Source organism: Taudactylus pleione, unplaced genomic scaffold (assembly GCF_031769625.1).
Source record: "Taudactylus pleione unplaced genomic scaffold, aTauple2 ptg000399l, whole genome shotgun sequence".
Taxonomy (NCBI): domain Eukaryota; kingdom Metazoa; phylum Chordata; class Amphibia; order Anura; family Myobatrachidae; genus Taudactylus; species Taudactylus pleione.
Window position 1 is genome coordinate 5,531,530 of NW_028284801.1, and position 25,602 is coordinate 5,557,131.

The window sequence follows — 25,602 nt, forward strand, 5'->3', positions numbered from 1 at the left end:
GTAAATGGAGATAGAAAAGGGAGAGTAAGTCATATATGGGTAGCAGTGATTGAGAAGAACTCTGGTAATACCACGTGAGCCTCTGGGCCTGATTTAGAGCCGAACGCTCTGACAAGAGCGCTCGCTCTGAATCAGGGCCCTCCTACCTAAAAATGGAGCGGCCTCCTGGCCGCTCGCATAGCTGTGGGTGACCACCCACAGCTTATGCGAGCGGCCAAAAAGATGGTCGCGATGGTCAAGACCATTGCGACCATCGGGCTTGCGACGAGACCCTGCGGTTGGGTCTCGCTGCCGCAAGCCCAGGAGTGCTTTTGGCTTTATCAGAGCCAAAAGCTCTCCCACTGACATCACTAGTGACGTCAGTGGGGCCGGACCCAGAAGGAAAGGCGTTCCCATGGGAATGCCTCCGTCTGGGCAGCAACGCCCCCGGCACGCCCACCAAAGGGGGCGTGCTGTCAGTCACCATCGACCGCACGCCCCCTTTGGTGCGAGACCCATAGGGACAGCTTGGCTGTCGCTATGCGGGTCATGCGCATGATTGAGCTCCCTCCGTCGTGCGCATTAGGGCACCATCGACCCGCTTGCGAGTGTCCTGCGCTCGCGAGCGGGTCTGAATTAGGCCCTCTAACCATCACTCTATCTGCATGCCAAATGGGGTAATATGTGGAGAGGTATTGAATTCATTATCCCTGGTTGCTGACTTTTTCATATACTATATAACGGAAACGCAATTCTACAGTGTGCTAAGTCGTCTTGGATTTTGTTGTATTTTTTCCATACAACTTTGTGCTGTACAGATTTACAGTTAACATTTTGTTTTAGGTTTAGGCACTAATGGGGGGAGGTTAGGGTTAGGCACTAAGGGAGGATTAGGGTAGGGAGAGGGGAGGGTTAGAGTACTTGCCACTGCCGCTGTTGGTATTTGTTATAGCTGGAATCCATATAAATTGCAGTTTTGTCTAGAAACATTTCGAAGTGGTGGCATTCAGTGTCAAGGCAATGAAGTGCAACATAAGCTTCTGTCCAGTGAGCTAATTTATGCTGCATCTTGCCTGCAAAAACATCCTTTATTCTTGATTCAATAGACTTTTCCATCTATTTTGAGTGTGGGAATGAGTAGGAGGTGTTCAAGGTTATTCTTGCTCTCTTTAGCAGTTACTTTCAGTTCACATGGAGGAGTGAGCATGAAAACCCAACAACCTGCTTTAAAGTGAGTTTCTGGGGCACCTGTGTATGCACTTGCATGGCATCAGCACCATGTCTCACACAGCCTCAGAAAGAGCTGCTTAAGAGGACTGCTAAAATGGTAAAAATGTCTCAATGCTATTAATGCAAAAAAATACAAAATATGGTCAGTAACAGTCACTTTTCTTCTGGGCTTGGTTCTGGGCTGTGATCAGACATATAAATGTATTATGCGAGTTGTCATTTAAAAACCTTGTGATTGTGTGTTTCTTTGTATGTATAATAAATCATTCTCTTTTGATTTTGAAAATGTCTAGCGCCACAAAAATATTTGTCAATGGATGCTGGGTTGGAATTCATAAGGATCCAGAACAGTTGATGAATACACTAAGGAAACTTCGCCGTCAGATGGACATCATTGTGTCTGAGGTACTCTCCTATTTAACAGCGAAGAAAATATGTATCATATTAATGCACCATTTATTACATTTACTGTTAAGTTATATAATATTAACTGTTAAAAATGTATTGTTTTATTCCTTCAGTCATTATAAATAAATTTTTGTCCATCTGTTCTCCGTATACATCACATATTATGCCATTTATTCTAAATGCACAAGCGTAAATATCTGTTAAGTACCATTACATGGTCTGCAATATCTGCTGTAACTTGCTTTCCATGTACAACAATAAAAACCTTTTACATTTTTTTTTTTTTTTTTTTGTGTTTTAAACCTAGCACCATTTTATAGTCTCTTAGTCCTATATAGGACCATTATTCTTCTAAAAAGGACACTCCTCAATAATGTCATTGCAATTGTGAGTTTTGGATATCTATCTGCTCCTTACTGTCTTTTCAGGTGTCAATGATTAGAGATATTAGAGAGCGAGAAATCCGGATCTACACAGATGCAGGAAGAATCTGCAGGCCTTTGCTTATTGTGGAAAAGCAGAAGTTGTTGCTGAAAAAGAGACACATTGACCAACTAAAAGAAAGGGAATATAATAACTATAGGTAAAAGCTGTTCCGCTATCATCCATCTGGTGGACACTGCGATAGTACTTACAACTGGGTTCTGAAGTAGAAATTTGGCACTGAACTAGTCAAAAAGACAACCCTTCCACCTCCACCAGATCCTCAGTTTTTAGTTTAGTGCCACAGGAGTGAGAGACATTTTTTGTCAGCTTAGCTTTTTAGTTTGGTTTTATTTATTCTATTTTCACTAATAGTGCTTCTGTCCCTGTTCACAAGTGACCCTGCTGATGGACCGAGAGTTGGTGTTAGGACTAGTACACTCAATCCCGCTCTACCTCTTGCCTCTGGGGGGGGGGGGGTCACCTAACAAGCCCTGTTGGTCTAAGGGCCCTGCCATGCCAGGTCACACTGCGTTGAGGCATTTGATCAGGTAAGTGCGCTGGACAATTTTCCTGTGTCTGTTCAGTATCCTGAGCAGGCCAGCTCTTTACACAACTTAGCCACCCTGCAAATGCTCTTCAGTTGAAGGGCTTAAGCAATCTGCTCCTTGGTCACTGATGGCTTTCCTGCACTATTCCTTCATATTAAGGATTTAGGCAGGCTTTTGTTGTCTTTAGTGTTTATTTGTGTTAGTATAACATGTCCGGGAAGCCAGATAAGACTTCTAAAGTTAAGCAGTGCTCTGCTCTGTATTTTTCATGTTACCTAACGGTTGCATAGAGCCGGAAGCTTTCTGCTCAGCTTGCAACTCAGGGACTGGATCCACCGCCTGGGGGTTCCACTAACATGCCAGTGATTCCAGAATGGGCTCAGTCCATGGCAGACGCTATTGCAGAGCTCACAGTCCCAGGTGAGTGACACACTTCCTTATTCACAGGTGGTCACTAAACCCCTCTATTACTGAAGGGGAACCAGCATGGGCCCATAATATGGGGAAGTGTCTGAGATGGCTTCTTCTATTAATAAGGTGGTAGCATCTGCAGGGGCTATGGCTACTAAAGAGACTGTTCCAGCCCCACAGTTAATTTTCCCGGGGATTCTGATTCTGCGGACTGAGGAAAGGGAACTAGAATCTTATTAGGAGGATACCTCAGATTGGGAGGACTACCCTGCTAGTTCAGACATCTGGCATTTAATTGACGCAGTCTGCTAGACCCTACTGATACACGACTCTGAGGCCTCTTCTGCTTTTTTCCTTAAGGGTAAGATGAAGCAGGTTTTTTCCCATTTAAGAAAACATTAAAAGAAGCCTGGCTTAAACCAGATACAGTTTAAGGTCCCTAAACTATTAGGTAACTATATCCTTTTGCAGATGAGGACACTAAGCCCTGGGATGCACCTATTGCTAGGTTGGCTAAGGCTACCCTTATCCCTATGGTGCAGTCTGTTACTTTGAAAGATCACGCTGATTGGAAAAGTGACGCTGTGCTAAAATCTGTCTTCACTCTTATGGCTGCCTCCCTCAGGTCTGTGCTGGCTAGTGCTTGAGTACTTAGAGCTGTAGACACCTGGTTGCTTCAGATGGTTTTTGAACTTCAGTATTCAGACTCTTTTACTCTAGCAGAGCAGATTCATGAATTTATGTGGGAGATGCTTTGTTGGATGTGGTCTCTGTGCAGTTGCAAATTTCAGCATTTGCAATTTCTGGTTTAGAAAATTTAGAGGTGGTCCCCTTCGAGGGGGAATTTCTTTTTGGGTCAGCACTTAGAAAAACTATCTCCCAGGCTATCGGGAGTAAGATTCCTTACCTCATCTTGGTTTTTACCTCCCAGACAATGGCTCCTAGGTTACTTTCCTTTTGGCCTCAGGGTAGGGGAAGTTTCCATTCCTTTTCAAGTACAGATGTGCCAAATACATCTTCCTTGCTGAACAGCTCTTCTAGTCACGCAGTGCCTTGGCTTGACTCTGTAGCGCCGAGCTTCTTTTCGTGCGACTTTTTACTTTCAAATGCGTTTTATTCAGCTTCTGCTGCTTTTAAAATGATGTGGCATGCCTAGATACTGTGTGCAACTGCGGGTGTTTCTACATGCAAAATACATTGGTGTCACAGCTGCTGACACTGTACCGTAAAATTTAGCATGCATGGCACGCATGCATTATGCTTAATGTGACTTGTAGTGCACAGCGATAAGATGTATGTGGACACATCTGTATGTGAGGTTTCCCCATAAGGGGCCTTCAGGGGCCATGGCATTTACAGGCACATGCCGGACTATCGCTAAGCCAACAGACAAGCCATCCGCATGATGTTCTGGGGGCCTAGCATCACCCCCAGGGGGTCGGGCCCGCCTCAGGTTGCGGGACGTTTGGCTTCAGTCAGACCCAGATCTTTTTGTGAGCGTCTTGTATCCAGAGGGTACACACTGGACTTGCCACACCGTATTTTCGTCACTCTTCCCCAGGATCTGTCCAGATGCAGGCAGTTCATTCTTTCTGATTCCGTAGTTGTTCCGGTTCACCAGCGAGGACTGGAGTTTTATTCTAGTCTTTTTCTGGTGGACAAGCTGGACGGGCCCTTCTGTACAATCCTGAACTTAAACAAACTCTTTCTAGCAATATTAAAGATGGAGCGCAAGGACTCAATCATCAGCACCATGGAAGCCGGGGAGTTTTTAGCTTCCATTGACATCAAGGATGCCTACCTCCATATTACGATCTGGAAGGGTCATCAATACCTACTCTGCTTTGCAGTGGGGTATCTCCATTTCTAATTTCACAAATGTCATGACCCATATGGGCTGCTTGCTAAGATGTACAAGAGTTACCGTCCATCATTCCATATTTAGACAACCTACTTCTCAAGGCTCATTCGGGAGTCCTTCTACAGCAATATCTGCAAGTAGCAATGGACACTCTACAGCAGGCCTGGCCAACCTGTGGCTCTCCAGCTGCTGTGAAACTACAAGTCCCAGCATACCCTCCCACTGATCAGCTGGTAAAGCATGCTGGGACTTGTAGTTTCACAACAGCTGGAGAGCCATAGGTTGGAAAGGCCTGCTCTACAGTCTCATGGCTGGTTTGTAAATTTTCCCAAGTCCAATCTCCTCCTATCCCAGCAAATGGTATTCTTGGGTCTCCTGTGTCGGCATGTCTTTCTTTCCTCTGAGAAGATTGTCTGTCTGTTCTCTGGTCTTGCAACTGCTGGGTAAAATTGTAGCCGCGCTTTGAAGTGGTTCCTTTTTCCAGAATTCATGCCCAGAAGTTTCAGCAGCAGATCCTACACCATTGATCCAGGATGGGTTCCTGCCAGGACAGACAGCTCTTCTGGCTGTCCCCACGGACTTGCCAGTTGCTCCGGTGTGATCATGAAGCCCCTGTTCCAGGCTCAGAGGTCTTTAAAGTGCCAGCTTGTCCGAATTCATTCAGACAATGCCACAAATGTGGCCTACATTAACAAACTGCGCAGAACCCGCGGTGTTCAGGCCATGAGTGAGGTGTCTCGCATCCTTTGTTCGGTGGAACTCTAAGTCCTCTCCATATCGGCCATTTACATTCCCAAGGTGGACAACTAGGGGGCAGACTTTCTCAGACGTCACACTGTTCATACAGAAGAATCTGAACTACACCAGGTGTCGTCTCAGGAAATGGTGGACATGTAGGGACGGCCGAACATATATCTCGTGGCCTCCTACGTGAACAAGAAATTTCATGGATGCCATGATGGCTTTTTGGTTCTTTGACCTAGGATATCTGTTTCCTCCCCTGTGCATACTGCCAAAGATTTTTTTCAGTGTATTCTTTGTGAGGCGCTCTGTCACTCTCGTAGCTCCAGACTAGCCTAGTCGACAGTGGTATTCTCTTCTTCAGAGCATGTTTGCCTAGGATCCTTACCATCTACCTCTTCAGGGAGACCTCCTTCGTCAATGACCCTGTCTGCACCAGTTTCCTCAACTGGCTTTGACGGCATGGTTCCTGAGACCCAGATCTTGAGGGCTTTGGGGTTCTTTTACCAGGTGGTCAGGAACATGATTCAGACTCTAAAGCCAGCAACTTCCAGAATTTATCATTGTGTCTGCAAACTGTATATCAACCTGGTGTGAACGTTTATCGCGTCCTTTGTCCTTCCTGCAAGATTTGTTGTCTCAGGGCTTTCACAGTTTCTCCTGCAAAGGTCAGGTTTTAGATCTCTGTCCTATTTTGGCAGTGATTGGCCTTCATTCCAGAGGTTCAAACATTCTTTTCAAGTTGTTCTTCATATTCCATCACCGTATGTTCCACCTGTTCCTCTGTGGGATCTGAACTGGGTATTGGAGGCTCTCCAAAAGGCGCTTTTTGAACTTCTTGAATTGATGGAACTGAGATACCTCAGCTTGAATTGGCTCCCCTCTCCTGCAAACCTACCCTGGCCATTTTCCATGCGTATCAGTTGGTTTTGTGGACTAAACCTTCTTTTTTCCTTCCTCCAATGGGGACACTGACTGTGGGTATAGGATGAGTTGCAGGAGCATGGGCATCAAGGAGTTAACTACTTTCCAAACTGCACAGGCTCCCCTGTAGCCTGCCGGAAACCCAGGAAGTCAGTTTTTTTTGGTGCCTTCAGAAAGAGGGCATGTTTTTTGGAGGTCAGCGGCGAGCGTTGCTAACGCTACCTCTAAGCACTCAATCACCCCTCTGGCGGCCGGCGCGCTGACAACTGAGTCAGTGTCACCGGCCACCTTCTTAGCACAAAGGAGGAGCTGCGGCCAGGCGCAGGGAGAGCTAAGCGACAACTAACTGTGGGGAGACTGGCATAGCGACAAACCCCGTCGGTGGGGTAGACAGCTGCTGGCGGTTCTGGCAGCAGGTACACAGTCTTATTTGTGTTACCACTAGACTACCAGGGACACAGCTGTAACAGGTGCACCATTTTTAGGAGCCAAATCCCTGGGATTAACCAGAAGTGAATGGAGCCTTCCCCTGTTCTCTCCACCCCCTACCTTTTGGCTCATTTCTGTTCCTGAGCTCCCCGCCAAGGGCTTTTTTTTTCTCTCCACTCCCAGATGCTGAGTAGCAATCTTACAATGTTGAGCTGCCTGACTTCACGGAGAGAGGATTTCCCACCTCTCCTAAATATTGTGGTGCCAGTTTTTTCTTTAATCCCCTTCCTGACTATTGGTGCTGCCGATCAATGTCTTGGAGCTTTGTGCGGTCCACTGCTCATTTTGTCATGCGAGGCTTTTCCTTCAACACAGCGCAGTGAAGATACAATCATGCAACGGTGGTCGCCTACATGAACCATCAATGCTGTAACAAAAGTCGTGGGGCCATGAAGGAAGTCAGTCGCATACTCCGTTGGGCAGAACACTTCCTCCCAGCCCTCTCGGCGGTCTAGATTCCGGGGGTCCAAACTTGTGAGGCGAACTTTCACAGCAGACAGAACGTTCATTCAGGCGAGTGGTCTCTGCATCCCGACGTTTTCCAGATGCTGATCCGTTGCTAGGGCAGTCTGAACATCAACTTGAGGCCTCTCCCTCACTAAAGCTCTCACTCCAGGGACCTGGGAGCTTTCTTGGTGGACGTGTTCACGGTACCATGGAAATTTCCACCTGTTTTCCCCAATTTCCCTTCTCCCACGGGTCCTTCGCAAGCTGAAGAAAGAAGGCGTCGCTGCCTTGCTCATCGCTCCAGACTGACCTCGCAGAGCCTAGTACGCAGACCTCTTCTGTTCAGTTTGTTCATTGCGCCTCCCTCTCCGGACGGATCTTCTCTCCTAGGGCCCGTGTCTTCATCCTGATCTCTGCTGGCTGGCTTTGACGAGGTGCATAAAAGCCAAAAGTTTCTCAGATCCAGTTGTCCAGACCATGCTCTGCACCCGGCAACCACCTTTGGCAGGGATCTGTTATCGTGTATGTCGGACATACTTTAAATTGTATTCTGCCCGCGGTCGGGAACCTCAGGTGTTTAGTCTTTCTAGACTTTTGTCTTTCTTACAGACTGGTTTGGATCTGGGTCTTTGCCTTGCTTCCCTGAAGGTACAGGTCTCGGCTCTCTTGGTATTTTCCCAACGAAGTATAGCTCATCTACGTGCTATTAAAATTTTCCTGCAAGCAGTACTCCACATTCTGCCACCATTTGTGTCCCCCCGTAGCACCGGGGTTTTTGACCTAGGTGTTGAGGGTTCTTCAGCACTCCCCTTTGAACCGTTTGATATCATTGATCTTTGTTGGCTTGCATGGATAACTATTCCTTCAGGCTATTGCTTCAGGCCGCAGAGTCTTGGACTTGGGTGCATTGTCTCACTGTGCACCGTCTCACTGTGCACCTTTCCTTGTGTTCCATCCTGATACTCTAGATGTGTGCAGAGAACAGCTCTAGCTCCCGAAAGTATCGCACTTCCATATCAACCAGGAGATCTTGGTACCTTCCCTTTCAACCTCTGATTCTTCAAACTCGACACTAGACATTTTCCGGATTCTTCGCACTTATTTTGATCGGATCAAGGATATTCAGAAATCTGACTCTTTATTCTTTATAACTTCAGCAAGCGTGGCTGGCCAGCTTCAAAGCTAACTTTAGCTGCTTGGTTGTGCCTTACCATTCGTCATGCCTATCTTTTGTCGAACAGGCCGATCCCTTCCTCGGTGAAGGCTCCTTCCACTAGGTATGTGGGGGCCTCGTAGACAGCTCACCGTGGTCCCTCTGTGAAGCAGCTTTGTAAGGTGACCACGTGGTCCTCTGCCAATACTTTTATAACATTTTACACCTTTGACACCATCGCCTCTGCCGATACGGCTTTTGGGCGTTAGGAATTTAGCGCAGTACAGGTGCGTTGCCTCCCTTAAAGATATAGTTTTGGGACGTCCCACAGTCCTAGTGTCCCCCATTGGACAAAGGAAAAAAGTGGATTTTTGTCTCACTTTCCTGGCTAGCAGGGGGTTTCGCTATTCCGGCACCCGGTTCCGTGACAGCTGGTGTCTGCATGTGCCGGTCTTCTCCTTTCCTCCGTTCCTGTTCTTTTGGCTTGTTAAGAATAACATGCTTCCCGGACTTCAGCTGGGATATTGGGGAGGAGGAGGCGTCTGTGCTCTTTTAAAAGAAGTTAACTTCTTGGTACCCAGGCTCCTGCAGCACTCCTTATAGCTGCAGTGGCAGTCTCTCCCATGGACTCAGAAAAAAGGATTTTGCAGATGACACAAATCCCCTTTTTTACCATAGGTTGTTTCTAAATTCCATCTCAACCAGGACTGCTTCTTCCTCCAGTAATTCTTCCGCATTAGAGTTGTTGGATGTAATCTGTGCTCTACGTATCTACCTGGACCGTACGTTTTCTATTTGGCATATAGATATTCTGTACACCGGCATCCAATACTACCATTTCTCGGTGGGTCACTACACTTTGCTCGGTGGGTAAGGCTGATTTGCCAGGATGATGGAGCAAACTGGAATTTTTTGTATTTACAGTAAAATCCCTTCCTCAAAGTCTATCTGGGAACACTGCTATCCCTTGTGTTCTTAATTTTCTGGCCCGTTGCCCTTTTTTTGCAATGTTCTGTTAATTGTTTCAAAGTTCTGCCTCCATGCGGCTTTGCTAATAGGATAAACTGAGGATACGGTGTAGGCGGGGGGGGGGGGGAGGGGTGGGAGGGGTGGGGGACTGAGTTGTCTTTTTAACGTCTTCAGTGCCAGGCTCCTCATGCTGGACTCTAACCCAGCTGTAAGTACTTCAAGGAAGGGATTTTACGTGCAAAAAAATGTTTCTTACTGAGGAAAATAATATCCTAATAATACCCAGAGATTAAATTATTTCTATTGTGCATAAATTACTTTTTCATTGTTTAAATAAACATAAATTAGCCATGTTTTTCTCATTCTTTTTCTTTCCCCAGTTAGTCAAAAGTCTTGATAATAATAATATATATATTTATTTAGTTGGCAGGACCTTGTCGCCAGTGGTGTTGTGGAATATATTGATACCCTTGAAGAGGAGACTGTTATGCTTGCTATGACACCTGATGACTTGCAGGAAAAGGGCGTGGCTTATTGTTCAACCTATACACACTGTGAAATTCACCCATCTATGATCCTAGGAGTTTGTGCTTCTATTATACCCTTCCCTGATCATAACCAGGTTAGTCTTTATCCTTTCTCTGCTATATAACAGGCAGAAGCTTTCTAAAATAACTGTCTGGAATGCCCTCAATTAAACTAGTACAGCTGTGGGACTCCAACCTTGACTCACAGCAACTACATTCAATGTATTCAAGTGTTGCAGCATGAGAAAATATTAACTTTCCAGTCCATTCCAGATTACATCAGCTTGTTGCACTTGACTCTGCAGTACTTGAGAGTAGGATCCGCTGAGAGTGCTGCTTGTTGCGATTGGAGTGCTTCCAGTCACATCACTATGTGGAGGATTCTTATTAATAGTGTCTAGTTAAATACAATGGTTTGCCCAAATCTTCCAAAAAAACTCAACCCCAGACACACACTTTTTTTTTTTTTTGGTAAATCTAGTAACACATGGATGCTTTGAGCTGTTCCCCAAGGAACCCTGGGCCTACATTATATTTGCCTTTTCTCAATGCTGCTCCCTATAACAAGCCACAACTTTGTCTTCTCTCCTTCAGTTTTTTTAAATTACGTCACAGGAGGTTGGTACGTGGCTTTATGCCTTCTGTCCTTTGTCCAGTCTCTCCTGACAACTGTTATGGATACTTCTTTGAGAATTTATCTGTTTATTCTAAACTGACTTGGACATTACATGTAGCAATCTTTGCAATCATTTCCATCCCTCTCTAAGGGTCTGGAAAATGATTGGACATTCTCCCTCAGAGCTGCTTAGACTAGAGGTTGCTCTCCTAAATTGGCAATTAGCAGCCGATGGCATGTTGTGCTTTGGGGTTCCGGATGCAGACCTAGATTATTGTACGTTTGTGGCAGGAGCTCTTTCTAGTTCGGTATTTGCTTGTAAGACATACTAGGTTTGGCAATCATACAGGTATTCCTCATGCATCCTCAACTTGTTTTGATGGAGATTTGATACCGGGTTGCTCACAGGATTTGGAGCCAAGGATTCATAAGGTCATGCATGCTAATACAAAAGTGGTGTATTCCACTTATTAAGGTACACCCCCATTCACATATGGTGGAGGTTGCCACTAATATAAAATACTGCACCAGCAGGCGGTCTCGCTCCTCCTTTTTGTCTTATAGGATAATACGCTGTCTGAACAACAGTCTTTGGGAGAAGGAGCTGCCACCCTTGAGACTTGGGGCGCATCAACTGATCATTTAGACATTGATTTGATTGAACTAAGACGAAGCGCCATTACCACTTTCTTCTATAATATTTAGATTACAGCCTTCCAAGACTAAGTAGTGGTCTTTGGTTTTTTTTTTTTTTTTTTTTTAGGATCGCACAGATCCAGGGCCCTATGCACAATGTGTCAGCCTAAGGTCCTTGGAGAGCTGTCTGGGTGGTGTCGCACGAGTCGATGATCCTGGACTGAGCGGAGGCCATCGCTGATCTCACAAGATGTTAAGACAGCAAAACTGAAGTCACTGATTCCCTCCTACCTGCAGTCTCGCAGGATCCTGTTCCTGCTACTGCACAGGAAATAATGGGAGGAAGAATTGCCCGCTAGTTTAGGGGTACGGGATTTAATCACTGCAGTCCTCTAGACTTCAAATATTTAGGATCCTGAATTTCGGGAGCATTAGTCATAGCTTCTTTCATATAAAGGATATCAGCCCTTGCTATGTCTGCTAGACAGTCCCTTTGACCAGTTTTTGGGAGGCGGTGCCTATTGTTGGTGACTCACTTTTGGGTCCAGAGCTCACCAATATTATATTTCAGGCCACTGGGGGTAAGAGCCTTTGTATTTCAGTTCTGACTTTCGAGCCCAAAATTCTCAGTTTTCGTCATTTTTGCATGGTCCGTCGAGGCAGGGTTACCTCATCCAGAAGTCAGCCGGGTTATTTCCATAGTAGTTTCTTTCATGGCAGAGGAGGCTCCATTTCATTCTCTCCTAGATTTGAGTTGTTGTTCAGGTTCCTGTACACCAAAAGTTTAATTATTATTTCAACCTTTTTTTTTTTTTGTAAGCAAACCTGATGGCGCTGTCTGGCCAATTTTCAGCTTGAAACCTCTCAATCCCTGCCTCGAGTTGGCACACTTCCGTTATCAACGAGGTGCTCCCAGAGAATTTTCTGGTGTCCATGGACGTCTAGAACGCTTACCTCCATATCCCTTTTTGGGAAGGCCGTCAACTGTTGCTCCGTTTCACATTTGCCAACCTTCATTTTCAATTCCGGGCCTTGCCTTTTGGTCTTTCCACAGGGTCTTCACAACGGTTATGGTCTCTTTACTCAGACGTCAGAGTATTACCATCATTCCTTATCTGGATGATCTGCTTGTGAAGGCTCAGTCGGAGCCCGTCCTGCATCAACACTTTTACAGGTGGTGGTGGTGGATACCCTGAAAAGTCACTAATGAATAATCACAGGCCCGAAATCCAACCTCAATCTGTCCCGACGGATGATATCTTTGAGACTTCTCTTCGACACTCACTGTCAGTCTTTCTTCCAACAAAGAAAGTTAGGAACTCCAGCAGTAAGAACTTTTCTGGATTGACCACGGGTCTCCATTTTCAGTGTTATTTATTTTCATGGGAAGATGGCGGCGTCCTTTGAAACGTGGGTCCATTTGCCAGGTTTCATACTCTGAAGAACCAGATTATGGGCCATTGGAACAGGTTTGGATTCCTGTTGGACCGGCAATTCTTATCTTTTTCCCTCAGACTTGTCAGTCCCTGCACTGGTGGCTCCAGGCCCAGAACCTGGCCAAAGGGCTCCCATTTGCGCTTCCGGGTTGGATTCAGGTAACGACAGATGCAAGCTTAATCGGCTGTGGTGTAGTAACTTTGAACCTTCATCTCCTGGGCCGATGGTCCAGGGCAGAATCCGCTCTCATCAATGTTTTGGGATTGTGAGCGGTCCTGTAAAACAAGCCAATTCGCATCCACTCAGACAATGACACTACTGTCACTTACCAGTCGCCAGGAAGGCACCAGGAGTTGGTGGAGGAAGCTCTCATCCTCTCTTGGGTGGAGGCTTTGGTGCCAGCCACTTCGGCCACTCACATTTCAGGAGTGAACAACTGGGAGGCAGACTTTCCCTGTTGTCACATTTTCTATCCTGGGAAATGGGAGGTTTTTCAGACTATTTTGGAGCATTGGGGGACGACAAATTTCAACCTCATGGCTTTCTTGCTCAAAATGTTTCCTGTGTATGTGCAAGATTCTGGCACCCTAAAGTGTCTTTGGTGGAAGCTCTGACTGCTTAGTTTAGCTTTCCACTTCTGTCCCTACTGGCCAGGGTGCTTCAGAAGGTCCATAAAGAGTGTTTCCCGGTTGTTCCGATTGCCCCAGAGTAGCCCCATTGTGTTTGTTACTCAGTTCTGCAGAGTCTACTGGCTGATCCTGCTTTGCGGCTCCCTCTGCGACAAGGGCCGTGCCTACACCACAGTTTGCCTCACTTGACATTGACCCTGGGGTTATTTCTACCATACTCCAGGTGCGCAAGCCGGGTAGGAGGTTGTCTAAATTGGCTGAATTATCCTGTCAACCCCCCCCCCCCCCCTCCTTCCTGATCCTTCATTCAAATAGGGTCATATTATGCACTATTCATCTTTTTTGCCCAAGATTGTCTCTAAATGTCTCCGAGCTTTTCTGGTCCCTCGTCAGCATCTGCATCCACACTCTGCCTTCTGGATGTGGTGCTTGCCCTATGGCTCTTTAGAGTACGTCTACCATTCGCCGGACTGATAGCCTTTTGGTTCTTGTGGATGCCCCCAATCATGACTAAGGGTTCTATTGCTCGATGGGTTACTGCCACTATTCTTCAGGCCTATGTCTAATGCACCAGTTCCTTCCCTGCAGGCTCATTCCACTCGTATGGTCGGTGCCTCATGGGCAGCGTGCCATGGTGCCTCCATGGAGCAGTTTTACCTGTTTAACATCTTTGGCCATTCTGATGTCCGTTCTGGTGTAAGGATTTGTTGGCAGCTTTGCACGTATGCTAGGCTTGCGTTCGGACATTCCAGCGTAAGCTCTGCAATGTCCCCCAGATTGGATGCATGAGGAAATTGATGTACTCACTGTAAAATCCTTTCCTTGTGATCCATCTGTGGGACACTATGGAGCTTACGCTGTGTTATGGTGAGTACATAAAAATTCCCCTTGTTTGGCATATGGACTGTATAATGAACTTTCTAATGAAAGCCCAAACCTTGAAGCAAGCTGATCACAATGTGAAGCTTTTTAGGGTCTCCATAGAAGGTTTATACGATGAATTAGCTCAACACTGTATCCTAGCGACATTGTTGGTCTTTATTTTGTGCTTTCTGATACCATGCAATAGCATATTTTCTGCTGAATGTTTGCTTTTTACACACCCAACCTCTGTCTCCCTCTTCAATGCTTTGCCATTCACATGCAGTTCCATACTTTGTTCAGAGACTGTGTACCATAAAGTTTTACTGCATACCTTGCCACTGAATAATGTATTTATATGGGTGCGAAATGCCTCCATTTCTTCAGCCCAACCACTGGACTAGATCTAATTTCGCAGATTGGTTACAGCAACACTATATAAGGCATATATAACCTATCCTCTCTGTTTCTATATTTATCAAGAAACCTTTAACGGGAAATATACTTATGTATTTTAATTTACAATACTATCATCTGTATTTTTTAAAAGTAATTTTATCTTATAAAACAATGAGATCCGTTATCCTTAAGGTTATATTTTACTGTACATTTTTGAGATTATTTTCTTCTTTCCTACAGTCACCTAGGAACACATATCAGTCTGCTATGGGTAAACAAGCAATGGGTGTTTATATTACAAATTTCCATGTCCGTATGGATACACTGGCGCATGTGTTATATTATCCTCAAAAGCCACTAGTTACTACACGATCAATGGAATACCTACGATTCAGAGAATTACCTGCCGGTAAGATTTTAGATATTACCATTTTGTTTTTTCAGACTACAGTTTGTAATCAGCTTTTCAGAAGTGTTGTTTTTTGTTTTTCTTGGTTGACCCACATACAGCATGGTGCAACACACAGTTAACATTGTAATTATGCACCTTCTTTTAATTCTATCTCTTTTTTAGGTTCCATAGGGCTCCACAGGGGAGACAATGGAGTGTAGGTGGGACTAGGAGGACCGGACACAATAGTAAAGCTTTTTCAATCCCAGGATGCTCCAGTCCTTCCCCCTATACCCCGCCCACAGCCTGGGGGCAACTCCGTTTTGTTGGTGTCCGGGAGGAGCTGGATCACCCTTTTAACAGTGGGGCTACTATTAAGCAGCCCAAGCTTATTTTTATGATTTACCTTTTTATCTTCATTTATTTTACTACTGAGCAGCAGCGCAAAACAGTCCTTTGGACATCTGCACTGCTGCTCCGTCACCCTTCCGCGTTGCTGTGACACCAGCCCTTGGCTAGGTACTCCCGGCGGGACTCCAAGGGGGACCTAGCTAGCAGGGCTCCCTGGACCCCAGACTGCAGCCGGGTCTCAGGGACTCAAGGGGACAGGTAAGGCGGATCCCTGCTGGTGGGGACCTGCGCCTATGCACAGTCTTGCCTCCGATCTCAGGAGACAGACCGGAGGCGCTGATGCGGACATTGGTTTGTCCGGGACGCCACTAGACCACCAGGGCATTACAAGCACTGGCGCAGGGCACAATTAAAGCCAGGGAACCCGTTGATGTCAATATAGGGGAGAAGGAGTTCTCCTTGCTGCCCCTCCCCCAGCTCATGGCACCATTCCACTGTGGTCTTACAGCTCTCTGAGCTGTTCCTCCCTCACGGCAGCTATTTTCTACATTCAGGTCTCCAGAAACACTGGGTCCGGTCTCCCTGTATGCCTCTCCCAAAGGCCAGGTTATACAGCACTATTTCCTACCAGCCACTGCGGTCTGTTTAGTTGAATTTAGTGCCCATTGCAGTTATATTGTATACTCTGCATTGTATGTGACTTGTGCTAGCGCTGCTGTCTGTTTATTTTTCCCAAATGTCAGCATATACCTTTCCCTTTATTCTACTATAACCCTGGCATACTAAGGTATAGGGGGTTCATTATACCTCACATATCCCTATATATGTGAGGGCTATCACATACTAAATACAGGTTGAGTCTCCTATATCCAAATATTTTGAAATAAGGATTTTTTATTTTTTTTTAGCATGTCTGAGATAGTTAAACCTGTGCTCGTTGATTCAATGTACGCAAACTTTATTTAAGGCACGAAATTATTAAAAATATTGTATAAAATTACCTTCAGGCTTTGTGTATAAGGTGTATATGAAACACAAATGAATTTCGGGTTTGTTCACAAATTTTGATGAGTCACAAAATTATTGAAAATATTGTATAAATTTACCTGCAGGCTGTGTGTATATGAAACATAAATGCATTCTGTGTTCAGAATTGGGTCCCTTCCCAAAATATTTGATTATGGTATGCAAATATTCCAAAATACGGAATATTCCCTTATCCAAAATACCCCTGGTCCCAAGCATTTTGGTTATGGGAGACTCAACCTCCATCACTGTTGCGCACTACACTGTGCCATATTACACACACATCTTGGTAGCTCACTCACTGCACTCTGCCAGATTGTGTGTTACATTATTCTTGCAGCTATGTCTGGCAGAGGCAAGGATAATAAGCAGCCAGCTGCTTAGCTTCAGAGGACCTCATTCAGGATGGTCTTTGTGCGTCTTGTTATACTGCCTCGGGCCCATCAGCCCCGCTGTCCTCCCCTCAGGACCCACCCTGGGCTACTTTTACACAGGTGCTGGCAAAAATTGCGGACCACCTAGCGGTCCCTGTGGTAGCTCCCCCTATGGGGTGTTCCCAGCAGGTCTTCCCTGCAAATCCTTTGCCTCCCCCATGGGTAGACGCGTTTTCTACCTCAATGCAGAGTCTGGTTAATACCTCTGCAAAAGGAGAGACCCTTGCCTAATAAACCTACTAAGCGTGCTGTGTTATCTTCCCAGTTATCCGATTCTGATTTATCATCTGGGGAGGCCGAAGACACAGATCTCTCACTCTGATTCCCCATCGGGAGAGGAGGAGTCTGCCTCTAACTTGAATATACCTGCACTTGTGAGAGCTGTAAAATTTATCCTTCAAATAGAAGAGTCAGAACCCACTCCTAAGGCAAAAGAACCACTATTTAAACGACAAAAGGGTAGTTTTGCCAGAGTTTGTTCAATCTGATCAGCTATCTGATCAGCTATCTGATCATATGAGTGAGGCATGGATTATGCCCAATAAATGATTTCAGCTGCCTAAACGTTTGCGTTCCTTTTACCCTCTTCCAGCTACTGATTGTACTAAATGGGAAGTTCCCCCAGCAGTGGATTCCCACGTGACACGTCTGGTTAAGAATGCTACCTTACCTATACATACTGCAACCTCCTTGAAGGAGACTACAGATAGAAGGACGGAATCTTGTCTAAAATCTATATACTCTCTTACAGGAGCTATTACTCATCCTGCTAGGGCTACGGCCTGGGTGGCAAAAGCCATTAAGAGTTGGGCAGAGGCCTTAGAAGAGACATTTCCCTCTGATCCTTCGAGGGAACAGCTGTTCTACATGTCTCACATTAGAGATGCAGCCTCTTTTTAGGTGAAGGAGCTCTGGATACTGCTTTCCTAGCTTTCAAGGCATCTGCCACTTCCGTAGTAGCCGGCCGTATTGTTTGGCTCCACTCATGGAAGGTAGATTTGAGCTCTAAAAAGGCATTGGAGTCTCTACCTTATTCTGAGGATATCCTGTTTGGCCCTGAATTGGACAAAATTGTGACTACCTTGGCAGCTTCCAAGACGGCGTTCTTACCCTATGCATATAATGCGAAGCCTCAAGGAAAAGCTAAAGGTCAGTCCTTTCCAAGGCATCGGGCATCAACTAAGACCTCCAAGCCTAGGACCAAACAGACCTGGGCTACTAGACGTCCACCTACCAAGCCTTCAGCCTGACTGGGCTGGCCTCTCCATGGGGCCTAGAAACAGACAAATCTCAGGTGCACAACTCCAAATTATTAATAATATATATAAATGCAATAAAATGTTGCAATCAATGGAGGTTTTTAGGATAATCATGGCCAAGGTTATGGGCCTACCCACCATATCCAGGTAACCTCTTTCGGGTAGGTCCCTAACATACTAGGGTTCAAATCCAGAGCGCAGGACCCCCCCAAAACTGGTCCAGCCAAGCTGCCCCAGACCACCATAGTAAGAAAAGTGCAACTTTGGTTCATTTTTGGGGCGTGGGTCCCCCTGGATTGCATTATAACACATTTTAACCCTTCACTGTGTGTTTAATATATATGTACTTCGCTTTTTTATTTTCATTCTTTATATGCAGCTGCTCCTAACTATCTCTTTACACTGCACTTTTCTTACTATTTTCTAGATATGGTGGGTAGGCCCATAACCTTGGCCATGATTATGCTAAAAACCTCTATTGATTGCAACATTTTATGGCATTTATGTATATATTATTAATAATTTGTAATTGTGCACCTGAGATTTGTCTTTTTCTGTGCCTGCAATTAGTCTCAACAGGTAGCACCTTCCATTATATATAATTTATATATATATATATATATATATATAGATATATATATATATATATATATAGATATAGGGTGGGAGGCCGACTTCTTCAATTCGCCCTGTTCTGCCATCAGACGCCTGGGTAAGAGAAGTGGCCTCCCACGGGTATGCCCTCTCCTTCCTGAGGCGACCCCCCCCCTCTCCCCCAGCAGTTCTTTTGCACAGGACATACATTGGACCCAAGCAAGACCCTGCTGCCCCAAAAGGCCATTCAGTCCTTACTGCTCTCAGGAGTAATAATTCCGGTCCCTTCCTCACAGCGAGGGAAGGGGTACTATTCTACCCTTTTCTTAGTTCAGAAGCACAACGGGTCTCATCGGCCTCAATCTCAAGTCTCTGAACAGGTCTATCAGGGTACCCAGGTTTCGTATGGAAACCCTCTGCTCTATTGTCCTGGCTCTATGGAGCCTGGGGACTTTATGGTGTCTCCAGACATTCAGGACGCTTACCTACATGTACCTATAGTGCAGGGGTGGGGAACCTTTTTTCTGCAGAGGGCCATTTTGATATATATAACATTATTCGTGGGCTTGGTGCAGGCCACACCACCTCTGTCTGACGTCACACAGGGGCAGGCCCACAGTTGCCAGTGATTACAGCAATGCCTGGAGCATCCTGAGGATGCTCAGGGGTGCTGTAAGGGCAGCGGTGTCACAGTCTGAAGCGTTCTAAGGACGCTCCAGACGGCACTGCTGCATAGATTCTGGCTGCAGTGTGCCATTCTAGGCACCCTGCTAGCCTGATGAGGCTAGCAGAAAAAAGCTCAGAGGGACAGTCAAAATGATTCAGACGGCCTTATATGGCCCCCGGGCAGGAGGTTCCCCATCCCTGGTATAGCGCCTTCTCATCAACAAGATCTCCGGTTTTCTATACTACAGCAACATTACCAATTTCAAGCTCTGCCTTTTGGCCTTTCAGCGGCTACTCGAGTCTTTACCAAGATCATGGCAGTTATAGCGGCCTGTCTTAATCGTCAAGGGATCTCTTGCTGTTGGCCTGCTCCCCAGAATTCTTTATCGTCATCTTCAGATAACCATTATCCTTCTACAAACGCAAGTTTGGCTGATCAACTGGAAAAAGTCTTCCTTGACACCTTCTCAAAGAATATTACATCTGGGAACCCTCCTGGACTCTCAAGTTCAGAGATTCTTCCTAACAGCAGACAAAATTTTGGTGTTACAGCACCGGGTGCGCAGACTGCTACAGTCACCGAGTGTCAATTCACTCTGCAATGCAGACCCTGGGATCCATGGAGTCCACCTTCGACATGGTGGAGTTCCCTCAGGTGAGGTTTCTTTGGATGTGGTCCGTGCTCTGAAGATCTATGTGGACCGTACTAGTTCCATCAGAAAATCGAACTCCCTCTTCATCTTCTATGGATTCCATAAGAAGGGATGGCCAGCTAACAGACAGACAGACTCTGGCCAGATGGCTTTGCATGACTATCTCACAGGCTTACACTCAGACAGGCCTTCCTGTGCCGGCTACAGTATCTGCTAGCTTTTTGGGTCCCTCATTGGCAGCCCGGCATGGCACCTCTGCTGAACAGCTATACAAGGTGGCCACGTGGTCTTCTGTCCACACCTTTCTCAGGTTTTATGCCTTTGATACATTGGCCTATCAGGATACCTCCGTCGGGTGCCGGGTTCTCCTCTCAGCTCAGGAGCGTCCCTGCCCGTGTACTGCTTTGGGACATCCCTATAGTCTCCCCTGTGGAGCTGTATGTACCCTGAAGAAGAAAAGTAGAGTTATGGTAAAACTACACCCCATTGTCTCCCTTATGGACCCTATGGACTTCGAAGAAAGAGTGTTAAGAAGGGTAAGTTTTACTATAACTCTCCTTTTTTGTCTAAATTATTTAGTATTGTCACTACTGTAGGGTTTGTAGCATTAGCTGCATTCTATCTAAAAACACGGTCACAGTCACACCCTTGTACAAGCTTTCTTTTGTAAGATCCAGAGCACCTCTCCCACTGGGCGACCAGGTCACCTTTTTCACTGCTTATATCATGTGGTTACATGTCATAGGCTTAAATGTCAATGACATAAGCTTAAATAGACTATTTCGTGTTAACACAATTTCTTTAAATATGAAGTGCATCTGTTTATCTTATGGTTCTCATATTATGCAAATTTCCAATGAAGTACGTATTTGTTACTAGCTGAAGTACCTGGCATTGCCTGTGTTGAAATCTAAAAGCTATTAAATTTTAGTATGTGATGTCGTCCAAATCCATCCAGTGGAAGGCCCAGAAGAGGCTCCCTGGGTCAAAGTTATGCCAGGTGCACTTTGCTGTTTGGTCCGATCGGGACCCCAACCACTCCATTTTATATCCCAGACCAATTGCCACTCCTCTGTGAAGTTTGCTTCCAAATTCTTCCGGTGGAAGGGCCAGAACAGGCTCCCTGGGTTAAACTTCTGCCAGCGTACACCAACGACAATTCCAACCGTGACCTCAATCCCCTAGTATGTCTACTGGGATACGTTACCACTCTGAAGTATTCGTCCAAATCCATTCAGTGGAAGGCTCAGACCAGGATTCCCCGGTGAAAGTTCTGTCCAGTGTACACCAACTGGATGTTCGAACGGGACCCTAACCCCCCCTAAAACCTGGCCAGGATTCAACTGAACCACCTCGCGTTGGTGTCTCCTCAATCGGTGCAGGGGTGTCAGAAGGCATAACCGGACAAACAGACCAATGAATTTTATATGTAAGATTACTAGAAATGTGCTTTCATTCTCACCCCATTTTACTTCCCCCTTTGCCCCACTTTACAATACTTTGACCTATAAAGGGATTTTAAAGGCCACTATGAAATACATTTGTTCAGTGTTGGTAATGTTTCACTGCATAATTTTACATGTCTCCAGATTTAAAGTGGTTATAATGTGAATTAATTGGTAATTCTTTAGTGGCACAGTAGCTTCTTAGAGTATTGTAGAGACCCACTCTCTATGGAAAGCGTTGTAATTGATTCCAAGCCATGGGTCTAAAGTTAATGCTTTCTGTGGTACTTGAATTGTGTTCTGTATGACAGAATCTAATGCCTAAGCATTACGTAAGTGCAGTATAAATTACTTGCATTATGCACCTCAATTAGATGGTTACTGAAAACAAAAAATATAAAATCTGTTGAATTTTAAAGGTCTAAGTAACATGATTTGAAAGCACATGTTCCACATGTTAATAAATATACTTTTACTTGGTTTTGAACATTTTTAAAGATATTTTTCTTTCAGAAGTGGTTTATAACATTTACTAACTTTCCTTCTGCCTTTGTTTATTTCTTACTCTAGGCATTAATTCTATTGTGGCAATTGCCTCATATACTGGCTACAACCAAGAGGACTCTGTCATCATGAACCGGTCTGCTGTGGATAGAGGCTTTTTCAGGTTTGGATACACTAAAATCAGTACTCTTTAAGAATTTTCATGTGTGTCACCTGAGTTGTCTGTTAAGGTTGCATCGTATAAAAGATAAGCTGTATACCTGGCGTCTGACAAATATTATTCATGTTTTGGGTATTGCACATACTTAATATTAGCCACAAGTTAGTAGTGCAGTGCATCTTTTGTTGTTCATCAAAGCACCTGGAAACCTAAGTTTAAGACTATTCCACTGTGCTGCTAACCTCATTATGCCTGCTTTAGCACATCTTTGTATATTGGTTTGGTAGGTAGGGATCCATATGAGTTTTTTTAAACTTTTGCTAGGAACACACAATAAAACAACAAATTTATGCTGGAGCCATAAGCTTCGCCAGTCTGAGCAGTGAGACTACACTGGTTTTGTATGGTTGCTCAGTCTCTTCATATTTCTCCTTCATCCACTGGGGGGGATCCTGAAACAAGCCCCTCCCTGCTATACCCTACCTGACCCAGTTTAGTTTAAGTACCTAATTGAGCCGGTTGCACAATTTCATGCTACCGAGCAGCCTAGTGATTTTTTATTTGTTTCAGGGCAGACACTGCTACAGGTGTTTTCCTGCAACATGGGCACCTCCAGGGAATCCACCACAAGGTGGTGTCTGGGCTTCCCCGAGATAAGCATCCACCAACATTGCAGCTCTTTTGCACCACCGGAGGCTTGCTGTAGCAGGTTCCATCCTTCGACCGATCAGCAGCAAAAAGTCGCAGTTAGCCGCAATATGCTTTTAGTATAGATTACTGAAAACAGTGCCCAGAGGGGGCAGGGCCAGCATCAATGTCTTGTTCAGCGCCCCTTGCTGATTAGCCTGCAGTGGACACTGGAACAGGCTTGTTCTTGTCCTCCCCTCCCCTTATATTCTGCAGGGGTTAGGGATTGTTGCGTGTGGTAGTTCCCTCTGTGATGTATTTTATTACCTATGACCAGCCATGCTGCCGTGGACAGACTTAGTTCTTGGCTCATCCTCTACCAATATCAGGGGCCAGGCTGCTGTAGATAGATTGTTACTACTGTCTATCTCTGTTAGTGACTGTAAGGGATCCGGTCAATGTCCCGACAGTCAGGATGCCGGAGCTTATGCTGGATACACAATAAACGATATGGGGGTCCTGTCATTGGCAAGTGCATACACACTTGCCGATGCCAGCAGCGACGGAACAACGGTGTGGCCCCCGCTGACTATATCGCCCAACGGACCTGCATGCAGGTCCGACGGGCGATGTCTCTGACTACGTGAGGGAGGGTTATGGTAGGGAGAGGGTTAGCATACTGACCGACAAATGTCCGTATCCTAACCCTGTCAGGATGCATACTCTGCATTACGGTTATGTGGTTTTGTCATTGTGTTGTCACGGAATGCTTTTGAGAATCTCAAAATAACTGCTGGTTAATCAGACTTATCACTTATTTGTCTGATACATTAAATGCCGGTGTGGTTCGGTCATTCAGTTGTCACTTGCTGCACTTAATTTTCTGTCCACTTCAGTGCATTCTGTGGAATTCTGTCCTGTCCTCACTCCACACTAAAAAAATGCATTGTTCACATTTATCTCATTCATTCATCTGGGGGACACTTCTTGATCATAGGGTATAGTGGGGGTTGAGAAGTCAGCACTTACTGAACTAAATTTTAGGGTATAAAGCTCCAACACTTTTTTTTTTTTTTTCTTCTCTTTTTGCTGTTTCTATTTTTTTTTCTTTCATCCCTGCAGTGTCTGTAGGCAGCAGACCTTGTAAATTGCACTTCAAAACCCTCTCCTTTCCTAAACCCAAGGGCGGTTTGGCTGGCAACAGTGTGGCTCCCTCAAAGAGTGAAGTCTGGTTAGTGGGGCACAGCACAGGAGAGCGGCAGTACGGCAGATGAAGGGGGAACCGGAGGCACCCAGAAGGGGTGTGAAAGGTGCAGACGCTGGCGGCAGTGAAGTCAGCTTCTGCCAACCACACTTAAAGTCCTGGCGACTTGCAAGCTGCGAGAGGCGCGCTCTCAGAGCCGGAAGTGCCCATTACAGAATTAAGGCAGCCGCAATCCAGGAAATAGCTCCGGACCAGTCTACCCTGCCTAATGAAAGGGGAGTGGCTGGATTCACGGCAATGGGCTCCTCTCTCACCCTAATGCAAGGGTTGAAGAGTTGGAGTAGATGTACTTAGGGCCTACCCATATTCAGAAGGGTAATGTGCTGGGTTAAGACGTTTAGCCAGAGAGGATTATTGGTTCAGCCAGAGAGGATTATTGGTACAGTCCAACAGCTGAAAAGATGATCTGCTGATGACAACTGCAAAGCTCCTTTCTTTCTTCTCCTCTCAGTGACTCCATGTGACTGGAGTCTAGAGAAGTTTCTGACAGTCAATTTATTTCTACTCCGATATTTATTGTATGTTTTTCTTTATATGTTCTGTGTGTAATATAGCATAATACTGTGATTTTCCTTTGGAAAAGATTTGTAATGTTTGAAAAGGGAAATACTTTTAAAGTTAAACCTGAAGGAAGGAAGTCCAGTAAATTTCCATCTGGCGACACATGCTCGATGTGCTGTTTGCGAGGAAGCACATCGTCCAAGACTGGTTGCGGAGACCTCGGCCAGTCCGGTGTAGGAATCAGCCTTGGTTTGGCTGTTTGCCCTTTACATAACTTTGGTTATATGAGAGGAATTGTCTAATTTTGTATCCACCCTGAATAAGTCTGATTCACAGCAGGGTGTATCTGAGAGAACAAGGTCCAATCCTGATAGATGATCATTCTCCAGGGACTTCTTGGGCTCTAGGGCCTGCGGAGATATCATCCTTGGCTAAATCAATGAAAAGTACTGCTTTTAGGTTTAGAAAGTGTGTCCCGTTCACTAGAAAAGTAGTTCTCGGCTGGGCCCAAGTCGCGCATGTGACGGCTTTTGGGGCAGGTGTCTGGTTTCTCTGAATCTGATATTTCCTTTGATGAGGAAGGATGAATTGAGGATTCCTATTTTGTATAATGAAATTGCATATAGAGAATAACAGTCACCAAGGGTCCTATAGCAAGATTATCTAAGGCTATGGCCCTCCCTTTTCCAGATATAGCCGCTCCTCCTAAATATAGCTCAGTTCGTAAATGTGAAAGTGTGTTGAAATCCATTTATGTAGCCACTGGTGCAGCATAAAAACCTAGTATGGCCTCAGCCTGAGTAGTGAAGGCTATGGAGAAGTAGATCAACCTTTTGGTAGAAAGGATCCAGTCAGACAGTCCTAGGTCCCAGTTGTTGTCTATGGCACAGCAAGTCAAAGTAGAAGCAGATTACTTGGGGGAAGTCGGTTTAGATGCATCTTTGGTTCAGTCAAATATTTCTGGTGTAGCAGTGGTGGCTAGATGAGTGTTGTGGTTGAAATCATGGGATGTGGATATAGAGACAAAAAAGTCTTT

The 25,602-nt window shown here is 45.4% G+C and overlaps 1 protein-coding gene across 1 annotated transcript in view; it reads left to right on the forward strand.

Moving 5' to 3' along the window:
- Positions 1-25,602, forward strand: part of POLR2B (RNA polymerase II subunit B) — a 106,826-nt gene that overhangs the window by 38,406 nt on the left and 42,818 nt on the right. Inside the window, exons 13-17 of the mRNA XM_088446494.1 lie at positions 1,503-1,614; positions 2,046-2,200; positions 10,010-10,208; positions 14,932-15,100; positions 22,081-22,177. Coding sequence (XP_088302620.1) covers positions 1,503-1,614; positions 2,046-2,200; positions 10,010-10,208; positions 14,932-15,100; positions 22,081-22,177 — 732 coding nt within the window. The remainder of the gene's footprint in view (positions 1-1,502; positions 1,615-2,045; positions 2,201-10,009; positions 10,209-14,931; positions 15,101-22,080; positions 22,178-25,602) is intronic.